Source organism: Haemorhous mexicanus, chromosome 23, assembly GCF_027477595.1.
Source record: "Haemorhous mexicanus isolate bHaeMex1 chromosome 23, bHaeMex1.pri, whole genome shotgun sequence".
Classification (NCBI taxonomy): Eukaryota; Metazoa; Chordata; class Aves; order Passeriformes; family Fringillidae; genus Haemorhous; species Haemorhous mexicanus.
In genome coordinates, this window is record NC_082363.1 from 6373806 (window position 1) to 6390031 (window position 16226).

Genomic DNA, 16226 nt, shown 5'->3' on the forward strand with positions numbered 1-16226 from the left:
AAGAATATCCCTTGTGGAATTATCAAAGAATGTCCCTTGTGTCCCACAAAGAGCAGGAATTATCAAAAAATATCTTTTGTGGAATTATCAAAGAATATCCCTAGTGTCCCACAAAGAGCAGGAATTATTAGAATATCCATTGTGGAATTATCAAAGAATATCCTTTGTGTCCCACAAGGAGCAGGAATTATTAGAATAATTATTCCAGGTAGAGCTGCCAGGAATAATTCAGAAAGGAAACATCAGTTTCCCATGGGAATTTCAAGTAAGCATGAAGGAATAATCCAGATTTCTGAATCCTCAGCTAACATTCTGACCTTGCCTGCTGTGACACAGGAAAGAGCAGCCTCTCAGTTTTAGGAAATCCCACTAAAAGTTAATTGGAAAAAAGGGAAAAACTCCAGATTTCAGCCCACAGAGTCTAAGCAGCAATAATTGTGGCAACTTTCTGCCAATATTTCAATATTTCAGCCCAATTTCCACCTGGTGGGAGGCAAAGGTTGCCCCAGAGCAAACAGAAGCCAGTGCTGTAAGCAGCTGACAAAAATCAGGGCCTGGTGATCACATTATTTGAACAGCAAGGTAAACTGAGGATGTGTTTAAAAGAGAAAAAAACAGTTTTTTTTCTTCCCTTTACACGTATTTTGCAGTTTGAATTGTCTGGAGGTGAATTGCTCCACTTCAGAGAGATTTGCCCAAGCTAGAAATGTTTCCTCAGGTAATTTCAAATCCCACACTTCTCCAAAATTCCCAATTTCCCCGACTGATCAGCCCCTAAATCAGCCAGAATTACACTGAGTATTTGAAAATAACACCGTTTCTTATTCTTTTCATCCTCTTTGACTCTTCCAGTGCCATGAAATAAAGTCTTCCCAAGTCATTAGAAGTGCAGATTAATCAGCACCACCATTGTAAAGCTTCAAGACTTAATTTTGCATATCCTCACATCAAAAATACCAACATCATTTCGGTGTCCTGGCTGAATTAACCAGCTCACACTGAATTAAAATCTGCTGGTTTACCACTTTTTCTACCACTCCTGTGAGCATTTCCCTACAGAAATAATGCTCAGCAGGATTTCCCCCTTGCCTGACACAAATTTCACAGCTCAATGCACCTTCAAGTGTTGTTCCCTCCCTGCAAGGCAGAAATAAACACTTTTGTGTTCTTTAATAACACAATCAGGATCAAATCCCTCTGGCTCAAGGCTCACAGCTGCTCAGTTTATTACCAAAGTGACCAAAAACCTGGAATTCACACAAATACAGTCGCTGTCAGATGGAAACAGAGCAGGAAACCAGCAAAACACACAGAAAAAATCAATATTTTTGACCCACCACCACATGGAGGTGCCTTGCAGCAGAACAGCTGGGGCTGCCCCATCCCTGGAGGTGTCCAAGGCCAGGTTGGACAGGAAAACAGGAGCAGGAAAAGAGTTTGGGCTTTAAAGTCCCTTCCAGCCTGGAATTCCAGGAGATTCCCCTGCAAAGCCTCATTGATGTTTTTCTTCCCTTCTCCTCGTGCAGTCAGGGATTTTATTTTTTGGTCTGAAACTGTGCAAAATGGCATCAGGGGAGGGAGGCAGAGAGGAGCAGATGCTGCTTTTATGGCTTAAACACCAAGAGCAGATAAACAAAGCCACTTCACTGATTGATCAAAAAAATCAAATAAGGGGCAGCTGCCACTGGTGAAACCCATTAATAAAATAAAAATTATAAAATCCTGAGAGAGGTGAAATCATTTCCAGGGCCCAAAGCTCACGTGCTCCCAGAGTATATTTAACTGCATGACATAAACAGAATAAAGCAGGTGATTAATAGGCCTTTGCTGAGGGATGAAAATCTTGTCATTCCAGCATGAGAGCAGGCACAGGCACATCCTGAAACACAAGGGAGGAAATGCTAAAAATAACCAGCCAGGCTCAGTCCCCAGCAAGAATTTTATCTCTGCAATCAACACTTGGCCTTTACAAATGCCAGCCCATTGATCTGTTTTGCCCAGACTGAATTTTCCATTTCATTTTTACACTGGTTGTGTTCTGGCACTGAGTTGTTTCTTTCCCTTTCAGTAAGATTTGAGTGGTTCACACTCTGTTTTCCCATCTATTTCTTCACCTTGTTAAAGAAAGCACCAGTAAATTTATTAATTTCACCTTATAAATTTATTAATTTCGCTTTGTTAAAGAATGTAGGTCTAAAGGAAGCACCAGTAAATTTAATATTCAGGAGCTTTGTGCAAACTCTTCATTCCTGGTTTCCTAAAAAATGGGCATAAGCCAGTAAATTTACTAATTTCACCTTGTAAATTTATTAATTTCACTTTGTTAAAGAATGTAGGTCTAAAGGAAGCACCAGCAAATTTAATATTCAGGAGCTTTGTGCAAACTCCTCATTCCAGCATTCTGGTTTCCTAAAAAATGGACATAAACCAGTCAATTTATTAATTTCACCTCGTAAATTTATTAATTTCACCTTGTTAAAGGATGCAGGTCTAAAGGAAGCACCAGCAAATTTAATATTCAGGAGCTTTGTGCAAACTCTTCATTCCTGGTTTCCTAAAAAATGGGCATCAAGCTCAGAATAAATGATCTAAATAAATGATCTCCCACCTAAAGGTGGAAGAAGTGAGAGAGAAGTTACACACCTTAAATTCTGGGTTCATTGTGTGTGAGTAAGGCAGGACCCAAAAGCTGCAGTGGACACAAAAACTGCCCTGAGCTGGCCTTGAACCTTCAATTTAACTCAGATTTCAGCTCCCTTTGATGACCACAGGCACAGAAAAGTGAACCTGCTCCAAAAATGTAACACTGATCTGCACCAAACCCAAATGGCTTTGTCACTGGAGAGCTGTGGAGCAAAAAGGGCTTTTTGTCAGCACTGAGAAGCAGAATTAATTAAACAGAAAGTGACAGTGATCAGCCAGGAGCAAAGACACAGCACAGGGTTTCTCATGAATCAGCTCCCTGCTAACTGCAGCACTAAAGCACAAAATGAACCTGGATTGCACAATGGTCAATATTTGCTGTGAAACACTGAAATGCAAACAGCCCCTTTAGGAAACAGCAGCAGAAAGCACAAATAAGCAGCAGCAGCTGGGGCACACCACGGGGCACTGGCCTTGGCTGGGATTCCCTTCCTTTCCTTCCCTTGGTGACCAAAGCAGGGCTGAGCAATCCAAACCTTTCCTGGTTTTCCCACTCAGGCTGAGGGTGCACAGCACTCTGGAAAGGAGCACCCCGAGGTGCTCAGCAATAAAAATGGGAGAAGAAATAGAAAAGGGGAATGTTTGGAGTCTCTGTGCCTCTCCAAGCACTCCTTGCACCTCAGGAATTCCTAATTTCCCTTTCCTTCCCTTCCTTCCCTTGGTGACCAAAGCAGGGCTGAGCAATCCAAACCTTTCCTGGTTTTCCCACTCAGGCTGAGGGTGCACAGCACTCTGGAAAGGAGCACCCCGAGGTGCTCAGCAATAAAAATGGGAGAAGAAATAGAAAAGGGGAATGTTTGGAGTCTCCCTGCCTCTTCAAGCATTCCTTGCACCTCTGGAATTCTTTAATTTTCCTTCCCTTCCTTCCCTTCCCTTGGTGACCAAAGCAGGGCTGAGCAATCCAAACCTTTCCTGGTTTTCCCACTCAGGCTGAGGGTGCACAGCACTCTGGAAAGGAGCACCCAGAGGTGCTCAGCAAAAAAAAAAAATGGAAGAAATAGAAAAGGGGAATGTTTGGAGTCTCTGTGCCTCTCCAAGCACTCCTTGCACCTCACGAATTCCTTAATTTCCCTTCCCTTCCTTCCCTTCCCTTGGTGACCAAAGCAGGGCTGAGCAATCCAAACCATTCCTGGTTTTCCCACTCAGGCTGAGGGTGCACAGCAATCTTGAAAGGAGCACCCCGAGGTGCTCAGCAATAAAAATGGGAGAAGAAATAGAAAAGGGGAATGTTTGGAGTCTCTGTGCCTCTCCAGGCACTCCTTGCACCTCAGGAATTCCTTAATTTCACCTTTCCAGTCCTGTTCCCTGTCTGCCAGGATTAACCCACCCCACACAGAAAGGTGGAATATCCTCTGCCAGCTCAGGGATGCTCAAAATTCACATTTCCACACCAAACCCCACAAAAGCACAAGTTCCCTCCACCAGCTCCTACTCCACAGGAAAACTTCAGGTTTCAAACTGCTGAGATCAGTGCTGCTGTGGCCAGTGGAGAATTAAAAGTGATTACAAGTGAAAGTTCACACTGGGCATCTCGTGGATCTCTCTTATTACATCCCAGGAGATAATTGCTCATTGCTCATGATGAAATTTCCTTCTGGCTTTTGATGAACTGTGTTCTTTCCAGGAGGGAGAAAAAACAGCTCCAGCCATTTGCTTTAATTGGAGCTGACAGTTTGCAGATTTGAGCCTGGAGCCTTGAAAAAGCTCAGCAGCTGATGAGAATCCACTTTTTTCCTCAATAGCAGATCTCTGAGTTAAATTTATATTGCTTTACAATAAAAACAAATTCTCCCTGCCCACACACACAACCACTAGGTAGTGTTGCTTAAGGAAAAAAAACCCCAATTATTTGCTAAGTTTGAATGAAGGTCTTTGCATAGAAAAAAATGGGAGAATCTTATTTAAACTTTTCCATGGAAGATCTCTGTGGAGAAGAAACAAAAACCTCAATATTATTGCATTGAATGATTTCTCTGCATTTCCTACCAGGAATCACCATCACTTTTCTGGCCCTTGGCACTGAGGTCAACAACCAACCACCTGCACCCCTTTTTTCTGTGCCCAGAACGGTGACAAAGCCACAAAATTAAAAAAAAAAAAAGCAGTTAATAAAGTCAAATAGAACCACCCAGGGCAGCTGGAAAATCTCCCCTGCTCTAAGAACAAGCTCACAGCCATCAGGAAGGGTTTCACTTCATCATGCCTTGTGGAGAAGGATGGACTAGGTGGCCTCAGCAAAATCCCTTCCAGAACCATTTTCAATCATCTAGAAATAGAGGATCAGACAGAAACATATTCCAGCAGTGAGAAATCTGTCTTGGCAGAGGATTTCAGCTGTGCTCTTCCTTGACATTGCTCTAATATATTTCTCAGAGGCAAGACCATCTGGCCCAGAGCTGATGGTGTGGAGCCCTGGTAAAGCTCAGGTCTGCACCTCTCTCACACCAGCTATCAACTCCTATTTGCCACTCAAATCTGAGTTCAAGCATTTAAAAGTTCATAAAACCCCAACCTAATGACATCATTGCCTTGCCAGTCCAAAAAGTCAGTAAGTGTGCCCTAAAAGTCATTCAAAAATCAAAATCCCGACTCACTGCAGGAGTGAAAAATGAAGAGGAGTTAACTCTGATGTCCTGAGAGGTGGTGGAGCAGTGGGGCTGAGGAAGCACAGGTGGCTCACAGGTATTTAGACTCTGGGCCCCTCAGCACTGGTGGCACAAAGGGATTATTAACAAATCCTCTGAGTTAGGAACACAATTTTTCCTCCTGCAAAGGAAAAGCAGCTCCTTCAGCCTGGCAGGAGGGAGCTGGAGCATGAAACCTGCTGGATCCCTGATGAGCCTTGATAGCTCATCCTACCAACTTGAGATTCCCCTCCAGGCTCCCAGAAGGGTCAGCCCTGCACTCCTGCCTGCTTTCAGCCTGCAACTCGCCCTTCCTGTGCTCTGAAAGCACATCAGGGCTTCAAATCTAATCTCTGCTGACACGCCTTTGGCCAGGCGGCCACGGGGGAGCAGAACAAAGTGAGGAGGAGCTCTGGCTTTCCTACCCAGCCAAGGTTTGGGGGGCAGCATGTCCATCAGCTCAGCTCCAGGTCTGTGCTTTTGGTGTTTTCTGGGGACTCTGGAGAATCCCAGAGCACCCTGCAGGTGGGAAATGCACAAGAGGCACACGTGGGACTGGTGGCAGAGCCAGGAGCAAAGCTCACACACCCCAACTCCCAAGTTCTGCTCTCCACAGCCTGGGCACAGGAAAAGAAGGAAGTTTCAACCCCTGGTGCAGCGTGCATCCCTAATTCCCTTGGGATTCCTGCAGGGAATGGGGCTCAAGGTCTAGGATCAGCCAGCTGAATATCCTGCCAGCACACCAATGGAACTTCACTGATTCCACGTTCCAGTCTAAATGCTGGAGGACTTTTCTTAAGTTCTTGGAAATTTCAAACACTGCTACAGAGGGAAAAGAAATATTTCAATCCTGCAAGTCTCCCACGAAACAACAGACTGCACCTTCTCTTTGCTTAAGGAGAATTCAAGGATTTCTCTCCCATCAGAGCTTCCAGGAGAGTGCATGGAAAGGTGAGAGAACACTGCATTACAACTCTGGCCCCTCCAAAAACACCCTTGGCAAGCCATGAATTAGAATCCCTGAAAAACAGCCAGAACTCAAACAGGACTCTCCCTTCTCTCCCTGGAAAACAGCAACTGAAGGGAAAGGGCAGGACCAGAGCTGACATTCAGCACAGCCCTGGATCCTGCCTGAGCCCAGGAGCTCTTCTGGAGCAGAGATGATGAGCAAGGCAAACAGATTTGATGGGAACAGGCAGGGACAACACAACCTCAAAGCCTCCAACTCCAGAGAAACCACCAGGACCAGCCTCTGTGAGCAGCCAAATCAAACCTGCCCAAACACCAGGCAGGAGATGAGCTCGTTTCTGAGGCAGCAGCCACAGCTCTGAGCATTCTGTGCTCCTGGAGCCACCCACTTCCACATCAAGGCAGCTGAAAAAGCCACGGACATCCCTCTTCCCAAGAAAAAGGGAAGGAGACAACTGCAACCACCACACTTCCAGCACTCCCACAGTTTTTTGCAGTTTCCCAGACGTTTGACAAAGTTTCAGTGGAAAAGGCATCCCAGTTCTTCCAAACAATCCCAGCAGTGCCCATTGCAGACCAAAGCAGGAGAATAACAGATTCTTCAGGCACGAATTTGGCACAGGATTTTCGCAGCCACAGAGCTCCAAACACACGCTCAAAATAAATGTCAAAACACATGATGCTGTGCAGCAAAATCAGAATAAGCAGAGAATTGTGCTGAGCCAAGTATCACATAAATGTGAAGCTCCTTCTGATGGCAGTGACTCACAGAGCTGTGCTGTGCAAAGAGGAAGGCATGGGAAACACATTCACCTTTGTGAAGCCTAAAAAGGAAATAACTCTTCAATAAAACAGAGCCTGGGGTGATGCTGTTAAATGACAGTCTGTTCATAATGCTGCAGGCACCCTAAAGAACTCCTGCCCTTCCAGCACAGAATTAAATCAGTCTGAAAAACAGGCACAAGGTACTGAGGACACACCAGTGGTAGAGCTGAGACTACAGAGAGTTACCCAACTACTGCCCTGTAAGTCAAAAAAGAACTTTTTAAAGCTTTTTTTTGAGCTCAAAAGATGTCACCTGCCCCAGACACAAACCTAGACACCGACAACTCAGAGCAGAAAGCAAAGCTCAAAACAGGGCAAGAACTTCTCCAGCTCTACCAAGGCTATGGAAGCTTCCTCTTTCACATCTCCATTATCTACCTGTCACACAGCACCATTCCCACCACAAAAATGTGGGATGTGGGTTATTTACAGGAGCTGCACCCCTTGACAATTCACTCCTCCAGATCCTGAAACCATGAATGAAAAATTCAACAGGTAATCAAGCACGGAGGAAGGTCCTAGAAGGATGAACTACTGCATCATTCTTCATAGCAAGCAGTTTCAGCAAACCAGGGAGTTGCTAAACAGAGGAGAAATAAAAATGGTTATCTCGTTTGAGCCAAATACACTCCTCCTACAGCAACAGAGAAGTGCAGAGGATGTCATGAGGCTCTCAGCCAAAAAGAGAGAAGGTTCAGCAGTAAAGCCAAGCTCAAGTGACCTCCATGAAGGTGAGCCAGGGCTCACTTGCTTCTCAGCGAGGTAGAAATCAGAATTTGTGACATTCAGAAAGTAATTCTGCAGCTGAGCATGGGCAGTGAAATGAGAGCAAACACCTCCAGCGCCTCCAGCGCAGCTGCACCAACTTCTCTGGGTTTATTCTGGGTTTATTCTGGCCTCCACTCAGGCAGACTGGAAATACAGAAACACGGGAGGGAAAAAGCCACACGTGCCTCAGCTCCGAGCTTCCTTCCTCACACGCTCCAGGGAAAACGAAATTCCCGGCAGGAATCAGCGCTCCCAGCTCAGCCAGCCAGGCTTTACCTGCAGGACCTGTCGGGGACAGGACGGCTGCTGACACCCCGGGCTGGGGCACAGCGGCGCCCGGGTGCGGCCCCGATCCCGGCTAAAGTGCTGGAACCACCCGGGATAAAGCGGCCGGAGCCACCCGGGATAAAGGTGCTGGAGCCACCCGGGATAGAGCGGCCGGAGCCACCCGGGATAAAGCGGCCTCAATCACGGCTAAAGGTGCTGGAACCATCCGGGCTAAAGCAGCCAGAACCACCCGGGAAAAAGTGGCCCAAATCCCTGCTGAAGGTGCCGAAATTTACCCGAGCTAAAGCAGCCAAAACCACCCGGGCTAAACGGCCTCAATCCCGGCTAAAGGTGCAGGAACCACTCGGGCCAAAGGGGCCAGAACCACCCGGGATAAAGGGGCCCCAATCCCGGCTAAAGCTGCCAGAACTACCCCGGCTAAAGCGGCCTCAATCCCGGCTGACGGGGCCAGAACCATGCCGGTAAAGGGGCCTTAATCCCGGCTACAGCTGCCAGAAACACCCGGGTTAAAGGGGCCTGAACCACCCCGGTAAAGGGGCCTTAATCCCGGCTACAGCTGTCAGAAACACCCGGGTTAAAGGGGCCAGAACCACCCCGACAGAGGGGCCAGAATCACGCCGGCTAAAGCGGCCCCAATCCCGGTTAAAGGGACCAGAACCACCCCGGTAAAGGGGCCAGAATAAACCCGGCTAAAGCTGCCAGAACCACCCCGGTCCCTTCCAGCTGCCCCATGCCGAGGGGAACAGCCCGGGGACAGCCAGGCACGTACCTCAGCACCAAGGCAGAGCCGAGGATCCCCAGAGCCACAAGCCCAGCGCTGCGCTCGCCGCCGTCCCTCCTCCATGCCCACAGCGGCGCCCGGGCGGGCGGAGAACGCGGGTGAAGCTGGGCACCGGGGCTGGGATCCGCCCTTATGCCGGTACCTCCTGGTGTGGCTGTAGCAAACTCGCCCTGCCCTGAGCCGGGCCGTGTCCCCGGAGCCGGGCCGTGTCCCCGGAGCCGGGCCGTGTCCCCGCGGCCGCCGCGTCCCCGCGGTGCTGCTGCCGCAGCCGCAGCTCGGCCCCGGGGCCGCCCCGCCTGCGCTCCCGCGGGCAGCCGGGAGCCGTAGTTCCGCTCCGGGCGCTCCGACTACAACTCCCGGGAGCCTGCGGGGAGCCCACGGGGAGCCCGCGGGGAGACCCAGGCCCGGCTCGGCTCGGCGGTGAGGAGAGGGTGCGGAGCAGTGCCCGGTTTGCCCGGGCGGAGGGGATGAGGGAGAGATGCTCGTGGGTTGCGTGTTTGGGGTGTTTAGGATCGCTCAGTCCAACAAGTGCACGGTTTAGGGGGATTGGATGTTAAAAGAGTGGGTGTAGGTTGGATATTAGGAGTGAATTCTGCACTGGGAAGGTCTCCCACGGGGAAACCCAGGCCCGGCTCGGCTCGGCGGTGAGGGGAAGGTGCGGGGCAGTGCCCGGTTTGCCCGGGCGGAGGGGATGAGGGAGAGATGCTCGTGGGTTGCGTGTTTGGGGTGTTTAGGATCTCTCAGTCCAACAAATGCTTGGTTTAGGGGGATTGGATGTTTTAGATTGGATATTAGGGGAGAATTCTGCACTGGGAAGGTCTCCCACGGGGAAACCCAGGCCCGGCTCGGCTCGGCCTGGGGAGGTGCGGGGCAGTGCCCGGTTTGCCCGCGGGAAGGGATGAGGGAGCGATGAGGGAGGGATGCTCGTGGGTTGCGTGTTTGGGGTGTTTAGGATCACTCCGTCCAACAAATGCTTGGTTTAGGGGGTTGGATGTTAAAAGAGTAGGTTTAGGTTGGATATTGAGGGGGAATTCTGCACTGGGAAGGGGGTGAGGCACTGGGAGAGGTCGCTCAGGGAAGGTGTAGATCGCCCATTCCTGGAAGTGTTCAATGCCAGGGCTTGGAGCAAACTGGGACAGTGGAAGGTTGGAGGTGTTGGAGCAAGCTGGGGCAGTGGAAGGTTGGAAGTCTTGGAGCAAGCTGGGGCAATGGAAGGTTGGAAGTCTTGGAGCAAGCTGGGGCAATGGAAGGTTGGAAGTCTTGGAGCAAGCTGGGGCAGTGGAAGGTTGGAGGTGTTGGAGCAAGCTGGAACAGTGGAAGGTTGGAAGTCTTGGAGCAAGCTGGGACAGTGGAAGGTTGGAAGTCTTGGAGCAAGCTGGGGCAGTGGAAGGTTGGATGTCTTGGAGCAAGCTGGGACAGTGGAAGGTTGGAAGTCTTGGAGCAAGCTGGGGCAGTGGAAGGTTGGAGGTGTTGGAGCAAGCTGGAACAGTGGAAGGTTGGAAGTCTTGGAGCAAGCTGGAACAGTGGAAGGTTGGAAGTCTTGGAGCAAGCTGGAACAGTGGAAGGTTGGAAGTCTTGGAGCAAGCTGGGATCGTGGAAGGTTGGAAGTCTTGGAGCAAGCTGGGCCAGTGGAAGGTTGGAGGTCTTGGAGCAAGCTGGAACAGTGGAAGGTTGGAGGTCTTGGAGCAAGCTGGGGCAGTGGAAGGTTGGAGGTCTTGGAGCAAGCTGGGGCAGTGGAAGGTTGGAGGTGTTGGAGCAAGCTGGGGCAGTGGAAGGTTGGAAGTCTTGGAGCAAGCTGGGCCAGTGGAAGATTGGAAGTCTTGGAGCAAGCTGGGGCAGTGGAAGATTGGAGGTCTTGGAGCAAGCTGGGACAGTGGAAGATTGGAAGTCTTGGAGCAAGCTGGGGCAGTGGAAGATTGGAGGTCTTGGAGCAAGCTGGGACAGTGGAAGGTGTCCCTGCCCATGGCAGGGGGTGGAGTGGGATGATCTCCAAGGTCCCCGTCCAACCCAAGCAGTTCTGTGATTCCTTGAAGGGAATTCGTCTCTTCGTTCAGCAGGTGGGCTTTGAAATCCTCCTCCTGTCCCAGCCTTGTGCCTGGAATGAGATCGTGGGTGGCTCAAGTGCCACCACAGGTAAATTTAAACACCTGGATTGTGGAAAGGGTTGGGTTGGAGGAGACCTTAAAGATCCCCCAGCTCACACACCCTGTTCTGGACAGGGACACCTTCCACTGGGCCAGGTTGCTCCATCCAGCCTGGCCTTGAACCTTAAATCACAGGACTAGTGCTTTTGTAATTACCTTCAGAGGCAATTTAGGAGCTTGTGATGCTAACAGTGATGACAGCGTTCATGTGACTCTCTCCTGTCAGGTGAAGACACAGACACTCCACTGACTTTGTCCTTCTGAGCTCAGAGACACCTTGAAAACTCTGTTAAAGTGAGCTAAAACCTTGCCAGCATTATCCTGCACTCTCCTGTCAGGTGAAGACACACAAACTCCTCTGACTTTGCCCTTCTGAGCTCAGAGACACCTTGAAAACTCTGTTAAAGTGAGCTAAGACCTTTCCAGCATTATCCTGCACTCTCCTGTCAGGTGAAGACACACAAACTCCGCTGACTTTGCCTAAAAACTCTGTTAAAGTGAGGTAAAACCTTGCCAGCATTAATATCCTGCACTCTCCTCTCAGGTAAGGAAACACAAACTCCACTGACTTTGTCCTTCTGAGCTCAGAGACACCTTGAAAACTCTGTTAAAGTGAGCTAAAACCTTGCCAGCATTGTCCTGCGCTCTCCTGTCAGGTAAGGACACACAAACTCCGCTGACTTTGCCTAAAAACTCTGTTAAAGTGAGGTAAAACCTTTCCAGCATTGTCCTGCACTCTCCTGTCAGGTAAGGACATACAAACTCCTCTGACTTTGCCTAAAAACCTCTGTTAAAGTGAGCTAAAACCTTTCCAGCATTATCCTGCCCTCTCCTGTCAGGTAAGGACACACAAACTCCTCTGATTTTGCCCTTCTGAGCTCAGAGACACCTTGAAAACTCTGTTAAAGTGAGGTAAAACCTTGCCAGCATTAATATCCTGCACTCTCCTGTCAGGTAAGGAAACACAAACTCCTCTGACTTTGCCCTTCTGAGCTCAGAGACACCTTGAAAACTCTGTTAAAGTGAGCTAAGACCTTTCCAGCATTATCCTGCACTCTCCTGTCAGGTGAAGACACACAAACTCCTCTGACTTTGCCTAAAAACTCTGTTAAAGTGAGGTAAAACCTTGCCAGCATTGTCCTGCACTCTCCTCTTAGGTAAGGACACACAAACTCCACTGACTTTGTCCTTCTGAGCTCAGAGACACCTTGAAAACTCTGTTAAAGTGAGCTAAAACCTTTCCAGCATTAATATCCTGCACTCTCCTCTCAGGTAAGGACACACAAACTCCTCTGACTTTGCCTAAAAACCTCTGTTAAAGTGAGGTAAAACCTTTCCAGCATTATCCTGCACTCTCCTGTCAGGTAAGGACACACAAACTCCTCTGACTTTGCCTAAAAACCTCTGTTAAAGTGAGGTAAAACCTTTCCAGCATTATCCTGCCCTCTCCTATCAGGTAAGGCCACACAGACTCCTCTGACTTTGCCTAAAAACCCCGGTTAAGTGAGGTAAAACCTTGCCAGCACGAACACCCAGCAGGAACGTGGCAGCAAGGTCACCAAGAGTACCCCTTGTGCCACCCCAGCCCCAGCAGAGCCCTGGCAGTGCAGCAGAGGGAGGAAGGACATCAGGAGCAGCAGTGCCCGGGGCTCCTGGAGCCTGCAGAGAGCAAATTCCCCAGACAGTGTCAGGGCACAGCAGCTGTCACCCTGAGTTTGGTGGCTCCAGGCTACAAAGGACCTGTCCAAAGCCAAGCTTGTCCCTGGCACTTGATGAAAGCAGCAGGACCCGGTGTCCCTTGCCCTCTGTGTTGTGTAAAAGTGATCTTGGCCAGGCCAGCTGAACACACAAACTGGGAAAAAATGGGAATTTGTGAGTGTGGGTGAGGGGTTTGTCCTGGCACTGCTGCACTGCAGCTCAGCCCTTGGCCAGGGGGGAAAAGGGAGTGCTGGGGATATTTTGGAGTGGGGTCGGTGGTGATCCCTCCCTCAGCTCGGGTTTTGCCAGGCAGATTTGTGTTAATCTAAATTAAAAATGAATTAGAGGCTGGGGAGTGCAGCCAGCACCGATTGTGAAGATCCATTCTTAGAGTTTTGGGATCACTCAATAAATACTGAGATAGTTCAGGACTTTTTGGGCTCAATAAATACTGAGATCATTCAGGATTTAATTTTGAGTTTTGGACTCAATAAATACTGAGATAGTTCAGGACTTTTTGGGCTCAATAAATACTGAGATCATTCAGGATTTAATTTTGAGTTTTGGACTCAATAAATACTGAGATCATTCAGGATTTAATTTTGAGTTTTGGGCTCACTCAATAAATACTGAGATAATTCAGGACTTAATTTTGAGTTTTGGGCTCAATAAATACTGAGGTCATTCAGGATTTACTGAGATAATTCAGGATTTAATTTTGAGTTTTGGGCTCACTCAATAATACTGAGATAATTCAGGATTTAATTTTGAGTTTTGGGCTCAATAAATATTGAGATCATTCAAGACTTAATTTTGAGTTTTGGGCTCAATAAATACTGAGATAATTCAGGATTTACTTTTGAGTTTTGGGCTCAATAAATACTGAGATAATTCAGGATTTACTTTTGAGTTTTGGGCTCAATAAATACTGAGATCATTCAGGATTTACTGAGATAATTCAGGATTTAATTTTGAGTTTTGGGCTCAATAAATATTGAGATCATTCAAGACTTAATTTTGAGTTTTGGGCTCAATAAATACTGAGATAATTCAGGATTTACTTTTGAGTTTTGGGCTCAATAAATGCTGAGATAATTCAGGATTTACTGAGATCATTCAGGATTTACTTTTGAATTTAGGGCTCACTCAATAAATACTGAAATAATTCAGGATTTACTTTTGAGTTTTGGGCTCACTCAATAAATACTGAGATCATTCAGGACTTACTGAGATCATTCAGGATTTACTTTTGTTTAGAACTTACTTGTTCTAAACAGGAACTTGCACATCCAGGCTCTGAGTTGTGTCAGGTTAGGGGTTTTTTTCCCAAGTTAATTTCTCTTGAAAAAATGAAAATGAAGTGTTTTAAAACTTAAAAAAAAAAATTAAATTCAAGCTAATCTCTCTTTAAAAAATATAAATTAAAACCTAAATATTTTTAAATTGAAAAGAATTTAAATTCAAGCTAATCTCTCTTCAAAAACAAAATTAAAAACTAAAATTAATTGTTTAAAATAAAAAAAAAAACTTCAAGCTACTGTCTCATTTAAAAATAAAATTAAAAATAAAATTGAGTGCTTGCAAAGCACTGAATACTGGGGAGAAGCCTCTGGTTTCATGGCCCTGTGCTGGTTTTGCAGGGAAATCAGCAGGAATTGCTCTCTGCCCACTGGATGCCGCTGTCCCACAGAAATATTCAGGAACTTTTCCTTCAGCACCTTCTGGCAGCCGTGGGAGCCACGCCGGGCTCAGCCAGGCTGCCTGGAGCCCTTCTAAAATGGAAATGTTTAACTATTTCTTGTTATTATTAGTGTTAGTATTAGGATTAGTATATAAATATATGAAATAAACATATTTATTATTATTAATAATAACAATAATGTTTTATATTTTCTTTTTCTCCCCCCAAAAAAGAAATCTCTTTAATATTTTGCACTTTCCACGTGGAAATCTTGGGCCCCTCGATCCCTTAGTGGTGTTCTGTCAGGGTGAATATTGCACAGGATCAAAATCTGTTGGTGGGGTAAAAATGTGTTGGTGACTGAGGGGAAAACAGGCTGGCCAAAATGTGTTTTCAGGCTCTGGACAGGTAGAAAATATCTCTATAAAATAGAAAATATTGAGCAATAGATTAATGTAGAAATCATATATTATATTATATTATATTATATTATATTATATTATATTATATTAATTATATTAATTATATTAATTATATTATATTATATTATATTATATTATATTATATTATATAGTATAATGCAATATAATACAATATTATATTATATTACATTATTACATTTTATTACATATTATGTCATATTATAATATATTTATTATATTATATTGTATTATATTACATTATATTATATAACATTATATTATATACAATATAAGCAACATAAACGATATATTATAATATAATAGAATCTATTAAAATTATAATTATCTAGATTATAATCATATATAATAATATATATTATATAATATATATAGTATATAAAATGTATATAATATATAATATCTATGATGTAGATTATATCTAATATAAAATTATATATAATAATATATAATATATTATTATAATTATATATTATACTGTATTATAATATAATACTATATTATATTATATTTACTATATATACAGTATATACAATATATTATAATATTATGTATAATATATAATATAATGTATATAAATATATAATATAACATTTTATACTATGATATTGTTATAATTATATATAATAATATACAATAATATAGGATAATATATAATATATATTATAAAATCATTGTATAAATAAATAAAATAAATAATATCTTACAAAAATAGACATATGTGAAATATATAAATGCATTTATTATAAAATACAGATCAATCCCCCCAAGTGCCTTTCCTGCATTTCTCTTTTTCATGCTTAATATAGGGTTTGGAGAATGCTGTCCTTAAATCAGAGCCTGGAAGTGGCAGCAGGAGCCTCTGTTGGCACCTTCAGAGGCAGTGACCTGGATAGAGCAGCCAGCATGAGGCTGGCTCCACTTTTCAGGGAAAAACCAATTTATTTATAGCTGAGAACAAAGCAAAGTGACCTACATCCCTCCAGGGCCCAGCTCTGGGAATGAACTTTGAGGAAATGCAGCTCCACCTTTGATTTTCTGCTCTGAAGGAAACAGCAGCACAGATTAATAGAATCCAAGCCCAAGGGGGATTCCTCTTTATTCCCTCCCTGTTTTTAGCTCTGAAAAACAAATGGAAAATGTAGCAAAAAAAATAATAAATATATAATTAAGGGTAGCAGGAGCAGGCAGGGACAGAGCCTGTGCCAACAATTCTGATTTTTGAGGGGTATTTGGAGTCCCCTCCTCCTCCTCCTCCTCCTCCTCCTCCTCCTCCTCCTGTGGCTGCTCCACACAATATCTAAG

At 45.6% G+C, this 16226-nt stretch overlaps 2 protein-coding genes across 6 annotated transcripts in view; one reads left to right on the plus strand and one right to left on the minus strand.

Annotated features, from left to right (window-relative positions):
* Positions 1-9245, minus strand: part of MIB2 (MIB E3 ubiquitin protein ligase 2) — a 54314-nt gene extending 45069 nt beyond the window's left edge. For both annotated transcript variants that reach the window (XM_059866924.1, XM_059866923.1), the window contains exon 1: positions 8947-9245. The gene's annotated coding sequence lies outside the window, so the exon portion shown is untranslated. The remainder of the gene's footprint in view (positions 1-8946) is intronic.
* Positions 9246-9262: 17 nt separating this feature from the next.
* Positions 9263-14917, plus strand: LOC132337909 (putative uncharacterized protein AFDN-DT). Of its 4 annotated transcripts, none has more exons than XR_009489296.1 (3): positions 9263-9389; positions 11329-11758; positions 14441-14917. XR_009489296.1 is itself a non-coding variant. In XM_059866927.1 (3 exons), exons 1-2 carry the CDS (start codon positions 10167-10169, stop codon positions 11364-11366), a joined length of 963 nt encoding a protein of 320 aa, XP_059722910.1. In that variant the 5' UTR covers positions 9622-10166; the 3' UTR covers positions 11367-11758; positions 14441-14917. The 4 variants fall into 4 exon arrangements, 2 of the variants coding, with proteins under 2 accessions (XP_059722910.1, XP_059722911.1); XR_009489297.1 differs by lacking the exon at positions 9263-9389 and adding an exon at positions 9405-9613; XM_059866927.1 differs by lacking the exon at positions 9263-9389 and adding an exon at positions 9622-11091.
* The last annotated feature ends 1309 nt before the right edge of the window (positions 14918-16226 follow it).